Source organism: Nerophis lumbriciformis, linkage group LG07 (assembly GCF_033978685.3).
Source record: "Nerophis lumbriciformis linkage group LG07, RoL_Nlum_v2.1, whole genome shotgun sequence".
Taxonomy (NCBI): Eukaryota; Metazoa; Chordata; class Actinopteri; order Syngnathiformes; family Syngnathidae; genus Nerophis; species Nerophis lumbriciformis.
Window position 1 is genome coordinate 75,301 of NC_084554.2, and position 19,720 is coordinate 95,020.

General features: G+C 38.2%; 1 protein-coding gene across 3 annotated transcripts in view; it reads right to left on the minus strand.

Moving 5' to 3' along the window:
• The window catches only part of gramd1c (GRAM domain containing 1c), a 66,778-nt gene that overhangs the window by 22,038 nt on the left and 25,020 nt on the right, over positions 1–19,720 (minus strand). For all 3 annotated transcript variants that reach the window (XM_061935347.1, XM_061935346.2, XM_072913427.1), the window contains 3 exons: positions 11,856–11,974; positions 5,540–5,651; positions 5,210–5,477 (listed from right to left, as the gene is read on the minus strand). In XM_061935347.1, the coding sequence (XP_061791331.1) occupies positions 5,210–5,477; positions 5,540–5,651; positions 11,856–11,974 (499 nt within the window). The remainder of the gene's footprint in view (positions 1–5,209; positions 5,478–5,539; positions 5,652–11,855; positions 11,975–19,720) is intronic.

Sequence of the window (19,720 nt, forward strand, 5' to 3'; positions counted from 1 at the left end):
GCACAGCTACACAAGTCTGCTCCAAACACACACAGGAAGTGCTTTCATACGTCACAACATACAGTCGCACAGCTACACAAGTCTGCTCCAAACACACACAGGAAGTGCTTTCATACGTCACAACATACAGACGCACAGCTACACAAGTCTGCTCCAAACACACACAGGAAGTGCTTTCATACGTCACAACATACAGTCGCACAGCTACACAAGTCTGCTCCAAACACACACAGGAAGTGCTTTCATACGTCACAACATACAGTCGCACAGCCACACAAGTCTGCTCCAAACACACACAGGAAGTGCTTTCATACGTCACAACATACAGACGCACAGCCACACAAGTCTGCTCCAAACACACACAGGAAGTGCTTTCATACGTCACAACATACAGTCGCACAGCTACACAAGTCTGCTCCAAACACACACAGGAAGTGCTTTCATACGTCACAACATACAGTCGCACAGCCACACAAGTCTGCTCCAAACACACACAGGAAGTGCTTTCATACGTCACAACATACAGTCGCACAGCCACACAAGTCTGCTCCAAACACACACAGGAAGTGCTTTCATACGTCACAACATACAGTCGCACAGCTACACAAGTCTGCTCCAAACACACACAGGAAGTGCTTTCATACGTCACAACATACAGTCGCACAGCTACACAAGTCTGCTCCAAACACACACAGGAAGTGCTTTCATACGTCACAACATACAGTCGCACAGCCACACAAGTCTGCTCCAAACACACACAGGAAGTGCTTTCATACGTCACAACATACAGTCGCACAGCCACACAAGTCTGCTCCAAACACACACAGGAAGTGCTTTCATACGTCACAACATACAGTCGCACAGCTACACAAGTCTGCTCCAAACACACACAGGAAGTGCTTTCATACGTCACAACATACAGACGCACAGCTACACAAGTCTGCTCCAAACACACACAGGAAGTGCTTTCATACGTCACAACATACAGTCGCACAGCTACACAAGTCTGCTCCAAACACACACAGGAAGTGCTTTCATACGTCACAACATACAGTCGCACAGCCACACAAGTCTGCTCCAAACACACACAGGAAGTGCTTTCATACGTCACAACATACAGTCGCACAGCTACACAAGTCTGCTCCAAACACACACAGGAAGTGCTTTCATACGTCACAACATACAGACGCACAGCCACACAAGTCTGCTCCAAACACACACAGGAAGTGCTTTCATACGTCACAACATACAGTCGCACAGCTACACAAGTCTGCTCCAAACACACACTCACTAAACCAAAAGTTGCAGATAACTCTTCCACTTGATCCATTTAGGAATCTGACAGCTGTAATTCCTTCCTCCGGAAGTTTCTGTGACGAGTGCGACCTGACAGGTTGGAATCAAACATTCCTTGTACTAGTCAAACTATTTGTGTGCGCACTTTTTTGGAGTGTTGCCTCTCATTCACAATCCTTATGTAAGACAAGAACACACAGGTTTTACTTTTTGATGCATTCTAAATCATAATATACAGCAAGTAATGGGAGCACACTATTCCACCATAAAGTCCTCTAAAAAACACCAACAATACTCCATTTACATGTGGTGACCTGAATATCAAGTATTAGTGATCTTGTTATTATAAGTGCTAACACAGAGGAACTATAGAGGAGAGCTATATTATATAGTGGACTATAGAGGAGAGCTATATTGACATATTGAGCTGCTGCATTGCCTCTGAGTTGGTGAAAGTTAATTCTAGATTAAAAATCATGTCTCTCACCTCACACTTTTTTTATACAACTTCCTCAGGATTAGGATGTAAAGGGGAAAATATAAACACTGTGTTTATCCCAGTGAGAGCAGACATTGTACAGTAGTGATTGTTTTATTATGTTTGTATTAGGGATGTCTGCTGATATTATCGACCGATAAATGCTTTAAAATGTAATATCGTAAATTATTGGTATCGGTTTCATAATTATCGGTATGGGTTTCTAAAAGCAAAATGTATGACGTTTTAAAACGGCGCTGTGTACACGGACGTAGGGAGAAGTACAGAGCGCCATTCAACCTTAAAGGCATTTCCTTTGCGTGCGTGCCGTCCGAGTCACATAATATCTACCGGCTGTTCTCATCATGAGTGAATGCAAGGCATACTTGGTCAACAGCCATACAGGTCACACTGAGGGTGGCCGTATAAACAACTTTAACACTGTTACAAATATGCGCCACACTGTGAACCCACACCAAACAAGAATGACAAACACATTTCGGGAGAACATCCGCACCGTAACACAACATAAACACAACAGAACAAATACCCAGAATCCCTTGCAGTACTAACTCTTCCGGAACGCTACAATATACACCCCCCGCTACCCCCTACCCCACCCACCCCAACCCCGCCCAGTCTCAAATTCCAAGCTGCTGTTTGGATAGATAGATAGATAGATAGATAGTTAGATAGTACTTTATTGATTCTTTCAGGAGAGTTCCCTCAGGAAAATTAAAATTCCAGCAGCAGTGTACAGAGTTGAGATGGAATTTAAAAAGGAAATAATGGGGGTATAAATGGAAACAGAATAGAAAAATATTACAATAAGAATAAAAAATAAAGAGCAACAATGAGAATAAAAATATAACAGTAAAATAAGAATTTAACAAGAGAAACTAGGCAGTAGTGACCATGTTATGAAAAAGTCTTGCACTGTTATTGTTTTGAGGCATGTTAAAAAAAATAATGCACTTTGTGACTTCAATAATAAATATGGCATTTTTTTACATAACTTGAGTTGATTTGTTTTGGAAAACCTTGTTACATTGTTTCATGCGTCCAGCGGGGCATCACAACATAATAATGTGTTCATTCCACCACTAAATATATATCGCTATTGCTTGATATCGGTATCGGTAATTAAGAGTTGGACAATATCGGAATATCGGATATCGGTAAAAAAGCCATTATTATCGGACATCTCTAGTTTGTATATCTTGTTTAGCACTTAGCAATACTGCTACAGTTTCTAAAACTTGTAGATCATCCTCCTTATATTCAGGATCAAAAATAAAAGTTTGTGGATCATCAAAGTAGTCTTTGTTGTCTCTTATCACGTCTGCCATGATTAGTAGTCTTCTTCTTCTTCTTGTTGTTGTTGAAGGGAACTAGACAACGTTTTGTGAAATTAATACGCCGCTGTATGATGAAAATATGTAAATATTACATGTTATTATGAATGTTACTACATGACATATATACTTACATCATGTATATATTACATGTTATTATGAATGTTACTACATGACATATATACTTACATCATGTATATATTACATGTTATTATGAATGTTACTACATGACATATATACTTACATCATGTATATATTACATGTTATTATGAATGTTACTACATGACATATATACTTACATCATGTATATATGACATGTTATTATGAATGTTACTACATGACATATATACTTACATCATGTATATATTACATGTTATTATGAATGTTACTACATGACATATATACTTACATCACGTATATATTACATGTTATTATGAATGTTACTACATGACATATATACTTACATCATGTATATATGACATGTTATTATGAATGTTACTACATGACATATATACTTACATCATGTATATATGACATGTTATTATGAATGTTACTACATGACATATATACTTACATCACGTATATATTACATGTTATTATGAATGTTACTACATGACATATATACTTACATCATGTATATATGACATGTTATTATGAATGTTACTACATGACATATATACTTACATCACGTATATATTACACGTTATTATGAATGTTACTACATGACATATATACTTACATCATGTATATATTACATGTTATTATGAATGTTACTACATGACATATACTTACATCATGTATATATTACATGTTATTATGAATGTTACTACATGACATATATACTTACATCACGTATATATTACATGTTATTATGAATGTTACTACATGACATATATACTTACATCATGTATATATTACATGTTATTATGAATGTTACTACATGACATATATACTTACATCATGTATATATTACATGTTATTATGAATGTTACTACATGACATATATACTTACATCATGTATATATGACATGTTATTATGAATGTTACTACATGACATATATACTTACATCATGTATATATGACATGTTATTATGAATGTTACTACATGACATATATACTTACATCACGTATATATTACATGTTATTATGAATGTTACTACATGACATATATACTTACATCATGTATATATGACATGTTATTATGAATGTTACTACATGACATATATACTTACATCACGTATATATTACACGTTATTATGAATGTTACTACATGACATATATACTTACATCATGTATATATTACATGTTATTATGAATGTTACTACATGACATATATACTTACATCATGTATATATTACATGTTATTATGAATGTTACTACATGACATATACTTACATCATGTATATATTACATATTATGAATGTTACTACATGACATGTATACTTAGTTTGTATATAAAACATTGATGGAGGTTTTTGGTAAAAGAGCGACTCACATTAGCTCCATTGCTAGCTGACTTTTGCCAGTGTTTATTTATAATTTAGAATGCATAAAACAAAAACATATGTCCTTGTCTCACATAATGTTCAAATGAATAGTGCTTACAAAGTACAAAGAAGAAGAATTATGAGAAATACTTTCAACCTTATTGAAAATAAGATATTCTTCATCTCAGTATGTATATCATGACTGACTTCATTATATATTACACAACTGTTGTATTACTCATTCACAGATGTCATTTTACTATAAAAAAAAAAAGTCAGTAAATGAATGTATATATTTGTAAACACTCTGAAGTGGGAAAGGGGTAGGATTGAATAAGCTTTGCTTCTTCCTACTCCTTTTCGAACATGATGTAAAGTGAAATGATATGAAATTGTGTGATGTATTATGCTGTGTTCATGTTCCAAATCAACTAAAGAAAAAAGAATGTCAGCTCTTCCATCACCATGTCTGTCTTCTCCACTTTTCAATTGGCAAACCATCTGACATCTTATCTGAGCCCTTTGCTCTCTTTCCACTTTGTACTGTTTTCCTGAGTCATGCAATCATCAAAATACAGTTATTGAAGCCTCACCTTCGTCCACGCTGTCTTCAGACCCGCCAGTGCTGCTGCGCTCAGGAGCAGAAGAGCAGCGCTTGGAGCCTCGCTCACCCGTGGTGCTGTGCTCAGGAGCAGGAGAGCAGCGCTTGGAGCCTCGCTCACCAGTGGTGCTGCGCTCAGGAGCAGGAGAGCAGCGCTTGGAGCCTCGCTCACCAGTGGTGCTGCGCTCAGGAGCAGGAGAGCAGTGCTTGGAGCCTCGCTCTGGTGTGAAGCCATCCAGAGAAGTGCGACGATGGTCGTGCTGTGCCAGAGTAGAAAAGTGTTTGAGGTGCACATGGGAGGGGGGCCACACTGTTGGACTACCTCAATGGTAACCTTGCGTGAACCAATTGGTGAGGGAAAGTCCTTGTCCTGAGGGCTGGAGGTCTCAGGCCTGGCCAAGGCCGTATCGCCACCAGCAGACCTTGCGGCCACGCTGTCAAGTGAAAGGAACATCAAGCTAGGATTTCGATACCATATTACTTTTTACTACATGTTTCTTTTTTGAAATATATTTATTTGTTGCTCTTTTTACTACAGATTGATTTATTTATTGCTCTTTTTACTACAGATGTATTTATTTATTTGTTGCTCTTTTTATTACAGATTTATTTATTTACTATTTATTAAAGATTTATTTATTTGTTGCTCTTTTTATTACAGATTTATTTAATTAAATAACTAAATGATAAATGGGTTGTACTTGTATAGCGCTTTTCTACCTTCAAGGTACTCAAAGCGCTTTGACACTACTTCCACATTTACCCATTCACACACACATTCACACACTGATGGAGGGAGCTGCCATGCAAGGCGCTAACCAGCAGCCATCAGGAGCAAGGGTGAAGTGTCTTGCTCAGGACACAACGGACATGACGAGGTTGGTACTAGGTGGGGATTGAACCAGGGACCCTCGGGTCGCGCACGGCCACTCTTCCACTGCGCCACGCCGTCCCTTATTATTAATTAATGTATTTGTTGCTCTTTATTATCACAGACTTATTTATTTGTTGCTCTTCTTATTAAAGATGTATTTATTTATTGCTGTTATTATTACAGATGTATTTGTTACTCGTTTTATTACAGATGTATTTATTCATTGCAGATGTATCTAATTTATTTATGTGTTGCTCTATTTATGACAGATTTATTGTATTTATTTGTTCCTCTTTTCACTACAGATTTATTTATTTATCTGTTGCTCTTTTTATTACAGATGTATTGAATTCATTTATTTGTTGCTGTTTTCTCACATATTTGTTTATTTGTTGCTCCCTTTAATTACATATGTATTTTTGTTGCTCTTTTTATTAGGCAAGGCAACTGTATTTGTATAGCACTTTTCATACACAAGGCAGACTCAAAGTGCTTCACAGCACAACATGTGGTACAACAAAGTGAAATGAAAGAAAATAAAAGCAAAATTAAAATGCAGACAATAAAAATAAAAACAGTGCGGACGTTAAAAGTTAAAAGATTTAGCTGAAAGCTAAGGTGAACATAAACGTTTTCAGTCTAGTTTTAAAAGTAGTCAGAGTTGGGGAAAGTCTGACATCTTCAGGAAGTTTATTCCAGCTATTTGTTGCATAGTGACTGAATGATGCTCTCCCTTCATTTGACTTTACTCTGGGAACCGCTAACAGATTGCTCTCAGAAGATCTTAGTGATCTAGAGGGCTTATATAGTGGGAGCATATCAGTGATATACTTCGGCCTTAGACCATGTAGTGATTTACATACCTGCCAACTTTTGAAATCAGAAAAACCTAGTAGCCAGGGTCCAGGGGTTACAGGCCCCGGTAGGTCCAGAACAAAGTCCTGGTGGGGGGTTCAGCCTTCGCCCCCCCGACGCAAAATGATTATTAGCATTCAGACGGGTTAAAATGTTGCTAAAACCATCACTTTTCTATCAGTCACAGTGACTTTTCAATACAAAAATATTACAGCAAAAATCATATGGGTTGATTGACATGTTTATTCTGTAAGCTAACTTCAATAGTTTGAAATTATTTTGACAGTTAATGCCAGTTATCCTGTCAACCTTTCACAAGACTTCAATTTGTTCATTGAAAGTATAAACACTTTTTACAGTAAACAAATGGTAAAACAGTACTAAACAATTCCATTGGTGTCATTATTAACTTTCTGTCCAAGCTTGTATAATCTACTGCCTTGTTCAATTGTAAAAAATATTCTGTGCCTAAAATTCACATTTCTATCACAATTATCATACTGTAAACATGGTAAGCTAACTTCATTAAAATTAATAGTCCTGTCAATAGCATGGAATTACAATTCAAATGTAGTTTATTTGTAAGCCTTTCAAAAGAATTCAAAATATGAAAAATTCATGACAATTAATTGAAGCCATCAGACACTTGAAAAGTGGCACATCACATCTCTAATGTAATCATTTGAACTTTTCAACAGAAATAGCACTGCAAAAATATTAAGGACATACTTCTGTATTTTGGTAGTTATGCTGTCAACATTTAACAAGATTTCTTCAACTTGGACTTGAAAGCATAAATAGTATAAACACTTTTAACAGTACTAAACAATTCCAATAGATAACATTGGTGTTTATTTGTTGCTCTCTTTAATTACATATTTATTTATTTCTCTTTTTAATACTGATTTATTTAATGTATTTATATGTTGCTCTTTTTATTACAGATTTATTTAATGTACTTAAATTGTTGGGGTTTTTTATCACAGATGTATTTATTTATTTGCTGCTTTTTTTATTACAGATTTATTTAATGTATTTATTTGTTGCTCATTTTATTACAGATTGTATTTATTTATTTGTTGCTCTTTTTAATTACATATTTATTTATCTTTTTAATACTGATTTATATGTTGCTCTTTTTATTACAGATTTATTTAATGTACTTAAATTGTTGCTCTTTTTATCACAGATTTACGTATTTATTTGTTGCTTTTTTATTACAAATGTATTTAATGTACTTAAATTGTTGCTCTTTTTATCACAGATTTACTTATTCATTTGTTGCTTTTTTATTACAGATTTATATAATGTATTTATTTGTTGCTCTTTTTTATTACATGTTTATGTATTTGTTGCTCTTTTGTAAAAGATATTTATCTATTTATTTGTTGCTCTTTTTATAACAGATTGATATTCTTCAGTTGTTGCTCTTTTTACAAACCCTGTTTCCATATGAGTTGGGAAATTGTGTTAGATGTAAATATAAACGGAATACAATGATTTGCAAATCCTTTTCAAGCCATATTCAGTTGAATATGCTACAAAGACAACATATTTGATGTTCAAACTCAAACATTTTTTTTTTGTTGCAAATAATCATTAACTTTAGAATTTGATGGGGCGAGGGTCACCACTTTGTCAACAAATGCGTGAGCAAATTGTTGAACAGTTTAAGAAAAACCTTTCTCAAGCAGCTATTGCAAGGAATTTAGGGATTTCACCATCTACGCTCCGTAATATCATCAAAGGGTTCAGAGAATGTGGAGAAATCACTGCACGTAAGCAGCTAAGCCCGTGACCTTCCATCCCTCAGGCTGTACTGCATCAACAAGCGACATCAGTGTGTAAAGGATATCACCACATGGGCTCAGGAACACTTCAGAAAGCCACTGTCAGTAACTACAGTTGGTCGCTACATCTGTAAGTGCAAGTTAAAACTCTCCTATGCAAGGCGAAAACCGTTTATCAACAACACCCAGAAACGCAGTCGCTTCGCTGGGCCTGAGCTCATCTAAGATGGACTGATACAAAGTGGAAAAGTGTTCTGTGGTCTGACGAGTCCACATTTCAAATTGTTTTTGGAAACTGTGGATGTCGTGTCCTCCGGACCAAAGAGGAAAAGAACCATCCAGATTGTTATAGGCGCAAAGTTGAAAAGCCAGCATCTGTGATGGTATGGGGGTGTATTAGTGGCCAAGACATGGGTAACTTACACATCTGTGAAGGCACCATTAATGCTGAAAGGTACATACAGGTTTTGGAGCAACATATGTTGCCATCCAAGCAACGTTACCATGGACGCCCCTGCTTATTTCAGCAAGACAATGCCAAGCCACGTGTTACATCAACGTGGCTTCATAGTAAAAGAGTGCGGGTACTAGACTGGCCTGCCTGTAGTCCAGACTTTGAAAATGTGTGGCGCATTATGAAGCCTAAAATAGCAGAAGGGAGACCCCCGGACTGTTGAACAACTTAAGCTGTACATCAAGCAAGAATGGGAAAGAATTCCACCTGAGAAGCTTCAAAAATGTGTCTCCTCAGTTCCCAAACCTTTACTGAGTGTTGTTAAAAGTGGTGAACATGCCCTTTCCCAACTATTTTGGCACATGTTGCAGCTATGAAATTCTAAGTTAATTATTATTTGCAACAAAAAAAAAAGTTTCTGAGTTTGAACATCAAGTATGTTGTCTTTGTAGCATATTCAACTGAATATGGCTTGAAAATGATTTGCAAATCATTGTATTCCGTTTATATTTACATCTAACACAATTTCCCAACTCATATGGAAACGGGGTTAGTATTACAAATGTATTTAAAGGCCTACTGAAAGCCACTAGTACCGACCAGGCAGTCTGATAGTTTATATATCAATGATGAAATCTTAACATTGCAACACATGCCAATACGGCCGGGTTAACTTATAAAGTGCAATTTTAAATTTCCCAGGAAACTTCCGGTTGTAAACGTCTAGGTATGATGACGTTTGCGCGTGACGTCAAGGGTTGAAGCGGAAGTATTGGGTCACCATTGTATCCAATACAAACAGCTCTGTTTACATGGCAAAATTCCACAGTATTGTGGACATCTGTGTTGGTGAATCTTTTGCAATTTGTTCAATGAACAATGGAGACTGCAAAGAACAAACTTGTAGGTGGGATCGAGTATTAGCGGCGGCTGCAGCAACACAACCAGGAGGACTTTGACTTGGATAGCAGACGCGCTACCGTGACTACGCCGACCGCATCGATGATCGGATGAAGTCCTTCGTTGCGCCGTCGATCGCTGGAACGCAGGTGAGCTTCGGTGTTGATGAGCAGATGAGAGCTAGCTAGGTGGAGAGCTAATGTTTTTAGCATAGCTCTGTTGAGGTCCCGTAGCTAAGTTAGATTCAATGGAGTCGTTAGCAACAGCGTTGCTAGGCTTTGTCAGGCGGTACATCATTAACCGTGTGGTTACAGGTCCAGAGTTTGGTAGTATTGTTGATATTCTGTCTATCCTTCCAGTCAGGGGTTTATTTCTTTTGTTTCTATCTGCAATTAAGCCCGATGCTATCATGTTAGCTCCGTAGCTAAAGTGCTTCACCGATGTATTGTCGTGGAGATAAAAGTCACTGTGAATGTCCATTTCGCGTTCTCCACTCTCATTTTCAAGAGGATATAGTATCCCAGGTGGTTTCAAATACAAATCCGTGATCCACAATAGAAAAAGGAGAGAGTGTGGAATCCAATGAGTCCTTGTACCTAAGTTACGGTCAGAGCCAAAAAAGATACGTCCTGCACTGCTCTCTAATACTTCACTCTCACCTTCCTCATCCACCAATCTTTCATCCTGGCTCAAATTAATGGGCTAATCGTCGCTTTCTCGGTCCCAATGGCTCTCGCTGCTGGTGTAAACAATGTGAGGAGACTTTCAACTTGTGACGTCACGCTACTTCTGCTACAGGCAAGGCTTTTTTTTATCAGCGACCAAAAGTTGCGAACTTTATCGTCGATGTTCCCTTCTAAATCCTTTCAGCAAAAATATGGCAATATCGCGAAATGATCAAGTATGACACATAGAATGGATCTGCTATCCCCGTTTAAATAGAAAAAATTCATTTCAGTAGGCCTTTAATGTACTTATTTTGAAGTAGTCAAGTGTCGGTGTGGACATGGTCTCAATGCAAGTACACAAGTGTACCAAATGAGACAGTTTCAAAGTAAAACAGGGGTTATTAAACTTTTTTGACCTGGGGGCCCAAATTTTCCACTACAGAGGGGCCCGGGACTCACTCGAATATTAACACTTAATTAGTAATACTACTCTTGACTTTTCTAAATTATATGAAAGCATGTATTAATCACAAAAAATATTATTTATTAACACATAATCCTTAGGCTTAGGTCAGGCTGATTAGAAAAATAACTACTAATCAAATATGCGGCATAAGAAGGGACTCAAAACTGACAAAAAGTAAGTGTACATACAATTATGTTGTGCTGAAATAAACATATTCATTATTAATTCATCTTAACGAAACTGTCAATAAAATGACAGTCCAAATGAAAACACAGCTTCACCACTTTAGTCATAATTGTTGCACTTAAGAAACTTCTCTACCACTTTAGCTCCAGACTTCTTCTGTTTGATATTGTCATTACTGCCGCAAGTGTTTTACAAGCGAGTACTGCTGCGGCTTATACGGACCACAGCTGAGAAACAGATACTTTTGTTAGCCCTCTAGGGGGCGCTTGCAAGCCAACAAGGGGCCCGGGGCCTTATGGTTAAGAAGCAGTGGTTTCCACCACAACGTGAGCATTCTTTGAGGATGGAGTGCAAGAATGACATGACATGCTGGCAAAAGCTGTAAATGATCAGTAAACAAATGTAGTTGCCACTGCTATTGTGTCACATGACCCGTCTTACTCACCTGCTCTGCATGCTAGATTCAGCAGAAAAGCGTAAGCTGTCCATCTCCTCATGGCTCAGACCCAGTTCAGTGCCATAATGCTGCTGGACCATCTGAAGAGACTCTTTAGGGGTCAGCGGCTGGGAGTGACGGGAAGACAAGAGAGCGGGACATGAACACCACTCGCTTGGTTGCAGCGGAAAGTAGAATCATTAATAAGTAACAGGAAGTAGAAGTGCTCATGGGAAGTAGAGGAGGTAACAGGAAGTAGAACAACATCATATTGAGACTCTCCAGTCGCTACACGATAGTACGGCAAGACACGAAGACTACGTCACTTCCTACAACTGCCATTTTCTACCACGGAGCCCTGCGAGGCCATGTTGTGTGAAATTTGAATGTTTTATTAGAGTTTTGTCTAAAAGCTTCCCTACAGCCTTTATTTTTTTTCGAATGGGAGTATTATCGCCACATTTTCAACCACTTGCACTCTTCTGTCGTCGCAATGAGCGACTCCCATCCATAAAGGTTTGTTTGATGTACAGTACTTTCAATTTATTTTTTGAAATGTTGACTTTTTAAAATATTTCTATATGAAAAATTGTTATTCAAATAAAGATTGAAAAAGAAAACCATGATATGACAAACATAACTGCCGTAAAACACCTTGACGGACAGTACGTAGCTTTCGCGCATGCGTGGACCCAGGGCCGGCCCGTGGCATAGGCCGTATAGGCAAATGCTAAGGGCGCCGTCCATCAGGGGGCGCCACGCCAGTGCCACAAATGTTGGATGAAAAAAAAAAAAAAAAAAAAAAGTTGGTATTATTATTTCTAAATACAAAAAATAATCTCACGTTAATTAAAATGCAAAGTAAAGCCTATTTAATAGAAATATTATTTGTTACAACATTACGCCCCCCCCTCTCCCCCGCACGGTGCGCCCATCCCTTCCCGTATCATGACTCTTTTTGGACGTCACCACATCAAAAAATCAACACAAGATGTCAAAACTGTCAGGTGCCCAGGGAAGAAAAAAGAGAAAAGAAGAGGAGGAGAAACGAGAAAAAGACAGAGGTAGCAGGTAGGTAACGTTAGCCTACATGAAATTATTTGTCTGTTACAGAATGTGATAGTAACCTGGCTTTTTAGCATTAAGCTAATGTTACATGATTCGGCAATTGCTAATCAATAAATAGCTAGTTCTGTTTTAACTTCGGGTTAATATTGTGGAGGGGGCTAAATTGTTATGGAAAATAATAATGTAACGTTAGGTAATTACAGTACTCACCTTACATTCCTCAGGGACATTTGTATTAGATCTTTTAAGCAGGTGTTTTTTGTTTACCTTGTTATTGCCTTCTGGTTAGCTAATGTTTGCCCTGCAGGTAATAGTCACTTTTCCACCCCTTTATATATTAGGTATAGTTGTAAGTAAAAAAAAAAAAAGGTCAAAGACAAAGCTATTCAGTTTCTTGTGAGTATATACACTTCACTGCCGATGTGGGGGGGCGCCACCTAAAATCTTGCCTAGGGCGCCAGATTGGTTAGGGCCGGGCCTGCGTGGACCGATCGTGTGGTGACAAGACTGACTAGCACATTTGCAGCAAGTTGTTCCAAACAACACATAACACAACACATTTGCAGCAAGTTGTTCCAAACAACACATAACACAACACATTTGCAGCAAGTTGTTCCAAACAACACATAACGAGGCTTGATTTGGATAGAAAACAGCTTGAGAAGTTACATTGACATAACAACTGTTAAGCATATTTGTATTATATGAACATCTTCCTTTCACATTGTGCTGTTGTCTTCTCGCTCAATTGACCTTTCACAAGGTCAAACAAGTTGTTCCATTACAGAAGATGAAATGTTAAACAAGTTGTTCCATTACAGAAGATGAAATGTTAAACAATGTTCGTCAATCATTGACAACTTTGTACCTCGTCAGCCAACGTGGAGGTGAAAAGTCTTTTAGTCGCTCGTCTCTCAACATTCACGTCAAAGTTGACATTTCAACAACTTCGTGTTCGAAGACCTCCCAAAGCTTACTTGTTGCAGGTAAGTCCCCAGGTAAGTCCCCAGGTAAGTCTCCAGGTGTGCCCCGACCGGGCGGCCAAGTGCCAACTGAAACCTGCTTCCACGACCCGGAAGTAGACAAGCCCCGCCCACATTAACGTCACATTATTGCGTCACATTATGACGTCTTCTTTCTTAATCCGAGCAAAAAGAGCAAGTGTGTTTGTGCAACAATAATACATTATTACCTATTATTACGTCTTATTTCTTAATCCGAGCAAAAAGAGCAAGTGTGTTTGTGCAACAATTGACAACACCTGGAAGGTCAGTGAACTTTACCTAACCGCGCACGCGCATAATAAAGTCACGTGTGTGAAAGCTGAACATTTAAGAAAGTAAATTAGAGGAAAATCTTTGCGTGCATAATTATTGCTATGAATGTGTGCAATGATGTCATTTGAACAAGAAGAAGTGGCGATCAATATCTTATCAACGTTGTTGTTCCAATCTTTGACTTTTACAATCTTTTTTGCTCATTTGAAAAAAGATCTGCCAAATAATAGTGCACACCTTGATATGTGTACACATAATAGTGCACACCTTGATATGTGTCCACATAATAGTGCACACCTTGATATGTGTCCACATAATAGTGCATCATAGTGCACACCTTGATATGTGTCCAGCAACGGCCAGGGAGAGTGGCCGTGCCAGCAATCTGAGGGATCCTGGTTCAAGCCCCACCTTCTACCATCCGAGTCACGTCCGTTGTGTCCTTGAGCAAGACACTTCACCCTTGCTCCTGATGGCTGCTGGTTAGCGCCGTGCATGGCAGCTCCCGCCATCAGTGTGTGAATGTGGAAATAGTGTCAAAGCGCTTTGAGTTCCTTAAAAAAGGTAGAAAAGCGCTATACAAGTACAACCCATTTACCATTTACCATAATAGTGCACACCTTGATATGTGTCCACATAATAGTGCATAATAGTGTGCACCTTGATATTTATCCACATAATAGTGTGCACCTTGATATGTGTCCACATAATAGTGAGCACCTTGATATTTGTCCACATAATAGTGCGCACCTTGATATTTGTCCACATAATAGTGCGCACCTTGATATGTGTCCACATAATAGTGCGCACCTTGATATTTATCCACATAGTAGTGTGCACCTTGATATGTGTCCACATAATAGTGAGCACCTTGATATTTGTCCACATAATAGTGCGCACCTTGATATTTATCCACATAATAGTGTGCACCTTGATATGTGTCCACATAATAGTGAGCACCTTGATATTTGTCCACATAATAGTGCGCACCTTGATATTTGTCCACATAATAGTGCGCACCTTGATATGTGTCCACATAATAGTGCATCATAGTGCACACCTTGATATGTGTACACATAATAGTGCACACCTTGATATGTGTCCACATAATAGTGCATCATAGTGCACACCTTGATATTTGTCCACATAATAGTGCGCACCTTGATATGTGTCCACATAATAGTGCATCATAGTGCACACCTTGATATGTGTACACATAATAGTGCACACCTTGATATGTGTCCACATCATAGTGCATCATAGTGCGCACCTTGATATGTGTCCACATAATAGTGCGCACCTTGATATTTGTCCACATAATAGTGAGCACCTTGATATTTGTCCACATAATAGTGCGCACCTTGATATGTGTCCACATAATAGTGCATCATAGTGCACACCTTGATATGTGTACACATAATAGTGCACACCTTGATATGTGTCCACATAATAGTGCATCATAGTGCACACCTTGATATTTGTCCACATAATAGTGCGCACCTTGATATGTGTCCACATAATAGTGCATCATAGTGCACACCTTGATATGTGTACACATAATAGTGCACACCTTGATATGTGTACACATAATAGTGCATCATTGTGCGCACCTTGATATGTGTCCACATAATAGTGAGCACCTTGATATTTGTCCACATAATAGTGAGCACCTTGATATTTGTCCACATAATAGTGCGCACCTTGATATTTGTCCACATAATAGTGCGCACCTTGATATGTGTCCACATAATAGTGAGCACCTTGATGTTTGTCCACATAATAGTGCGCACCTTGATATATGTCCACATAATAGTGCGCACCTTGATATGTGTCCACATAATAGTGAGCACCTTGATGTTTGTCCACATAATAGTGCGCACCTTGATATATGTCCACATAATAGTGAGCACCTTGATATTTGTCCACATAATAGTGCGCACCTTGATATTTGTCCACATAATAGTGCATAATAGTGTGCACCTTGATATTTGTCCACATAATAGTGAGCACCTTGATATGTGTCCACATAATAGTGAGCACCTTGATATGTGTCCACATAATAGTGCATAATAGTGTGCACCTTGATATTTGTCCACATAATAGTGCGCACCTTGATATGTGTCCACATAATAGTGAGCACCTTGATATTTGTCCACATAATAGTGTGCACCTTGATATGTGTCCACATAATAGTGCATCATAGTGCACACCTTGATATGTGTACACATAATAGTGCACACCTTGATATGTGTCCACATAATAGTGCATCATAGTGCACACCTTGATATTTGTCCACATAATAGTGCGCACCTTGATATGTGTCCACATAATAGTGCATCATAGTGCACACCTTGATATGTGTACACATAATAGTGCACACCTTGATATGTGTCCACATAATAGTGCATCATAGTGCACACCTTGATATGTGTCCACATAATAGTGCGCGCCTTGATATGTGTCCACATAATAGTGCGCACCTTGATATGTGTCCACATAATAGTGCACAACACGACTTTGTTGTCATACTACATGTAGTACAAAATAGTCTTTGTTGTCATACTACATGTAGTACAATGTAGTACTACTACATGTCGTATAATGTAGTACAATGTAATATTACTACATGTAGTACAATGTAGTATTACTACATGTCGTATAATGTAGTACAATGTAATATTACTACATGTAGTACAATGTAGCCTTTTTCTTACTACATGTAGTACAATGTAATATTACTACATGTAGTACAATGTATTCTTTATTCACACTACATGCAGTACAATGTAGTATTACTACATGTCTCCACTCAAGATGATGCCCTGCTGGTCCCACTATGGACTGGACTTTCACACTATTAACTAGATCCACTATGGACTGGACTTTCACACTATTAACTAGATCCACTATGGACTGGACTCTCACACTATTAACTAGATCCACTATGGACTGGACTCTCACACTATTAACTAGATCCACTATGGACTGGACCTTCACACTATTAACTAGATCCACTATGGACTGGACTCTCACACTATTAACTAGATCCACTATGGACTGGACTCTCACACTATTAACTAGATCCACTATGGACTGGACTCTCACACTATTAACTAGATCCACTATGGACTGGACTTTCACACTATTAACTAGATCCACTATGGACTGGACTTTCACACTATTAACTAGATCCACTATGGACTGGACTTTCACACTATTAACTAGATCCACTATGGACTGGACTTTCACACTATTAACTAGATCCACTATGGACTGGACTTACACACTATTAACTAGATCCACTATGGACTGGACTCTCACACTATTATGTTAGATCCACTATTGACTGGACTCTCACTCTATTAACTAGATCCACTATGGACTGGACTTTCACACTATTAACTAGATCCACTATGGACTGGACTTTCACACTATTAACTAGATCCACTATGGACTGGACTCTCACACTATTATGTTAGATCCACTATTGACTGGACTCTCACTCTATTAACTAGATCCACTATGGACTGGACTTTCACACTATTAACTAGATCCACTATGGACTGGACTTTCACACTATTAACTAGATCCACTATGGACTGGACTTACACACTATTAACTAGATCCACTATGGACTGGACTTTCACACTATTAACTAGATCCACTATGGACTGGACTTTCACACTATTAACTAGATCCACTATGGACTGGACTTACACACTATTAACTAGATCCACTATGGACTGGACTCTCACACTATTAACTAGATCCACTATTAACTGGACTCTCACACTATTAACTAGATCCACTATTGACTTGACTCTCACACTATTAACTAGATCCACTATGGACTGAACTCACACTATTAACTAGATCCACTATGGACTGGACTTTCACACTATTAACTAGATCCACTATGGACTGGACTCTCACACTATTAACTAGATCCACTATGGACTGGACTTTCACACTATTAACTAGATCCACTATGGACTGGACTCACACTATTAACTAGATCCACTATTGACTTGACTCTCACACTATTAACTAGATCCACTATGGACTGAACTCACACTATTAACTAGATCCACTATGGACTGGACTCACACTATTAACTAGATCCACTATGGACTGAACTCACACTATTAACTAGATCCACTATGGACTGGACTTTCACACTATTAACTAGATCCACTATGGACTGGACTTTCACACTATTAACTAGATCCACTATGGACTGGACTTTCACACTATTAACTAGATCCACTATGGACTGGACTCTCACACTATTAACTAGATCCACTATGGACTGGACTTTCACACTATTAACTAGATCCACTATGGACTGGACTTTCACACTATTAACTAGATCCACTATGGACTGGACTTTCACACTATTAACTAGATCCACTATGGACTGGACTTTAACACTATTAACTAGATCCACTATGGACTGGACTTTCACACTATTAACTAGATCCACTATGGACTGGACTTACACACTATTAACTAGATCCACTATGGACTGGACTCACACTATTAACTAGATCCACTATGGACTGGACTCACACTATTAACTAGATCCACTATTGACTTGACTCTCACACTATTAACTAGATCCACTATGGACTGAACTCACACTATTAACTAGATCCACTATGGACTGGACTCACACTATTTACTAGATCCACTATGGACTGGACTCTCACAGTATTAACTAGATCCACTATGGACTGGACTCTCACACTATTAACTAGATCCACTATGGACTGGACTTTCACACTATTAACTAGATCCACTATGGACTGGACTTTCACACTATTAACTAGATCCACTATGGACTGGACTTTCACACTATTAACTAGATCCACTATGGACTGGACTTTCACACTATTAACTAGATCCACTATGGACTGGACTCTCACACTATTAACTAGATCCACTATGGACTGGACTTTCACACTATTAACTAGATCCACTATGGACTGGACTTTCACACTATTAACTAGATCCACTATGGACTGGACTTTCACACTATTAACTAGATCCACTATGGACTGGACTTTAACACTATTAACTAGATCCACTATGGACTGGACTTTCACACTATTAACTAGATCCACTATGGACTGGACTTACACACTATTAACTAGATCCACTATGGACTGGACTCACACTATTAACTAGATCCACTATGGACTGGACTCACACTATTAACTAGATCCACTATGGACTGGACTCACACTATTAACTAGATCCACTATTGACTTGACTCTCACACTATTAACTAGATCCACTATGGACTGAACTCACACTATTAACTAGATCCACTATGGACTGGACTTTAACACTATTAACTAGATCCACTATGGACTGGACTCTCACACTATTAACTAGATCCACTATGGACTGGACTTTCACACTATTAACTAGATCCACTATGGACTGGACTTTCACACTATTAACTAGATCCACTATGGACTGGACTTTCACACTATTAACTAGATCCACTATGGACTGGACTTTCAC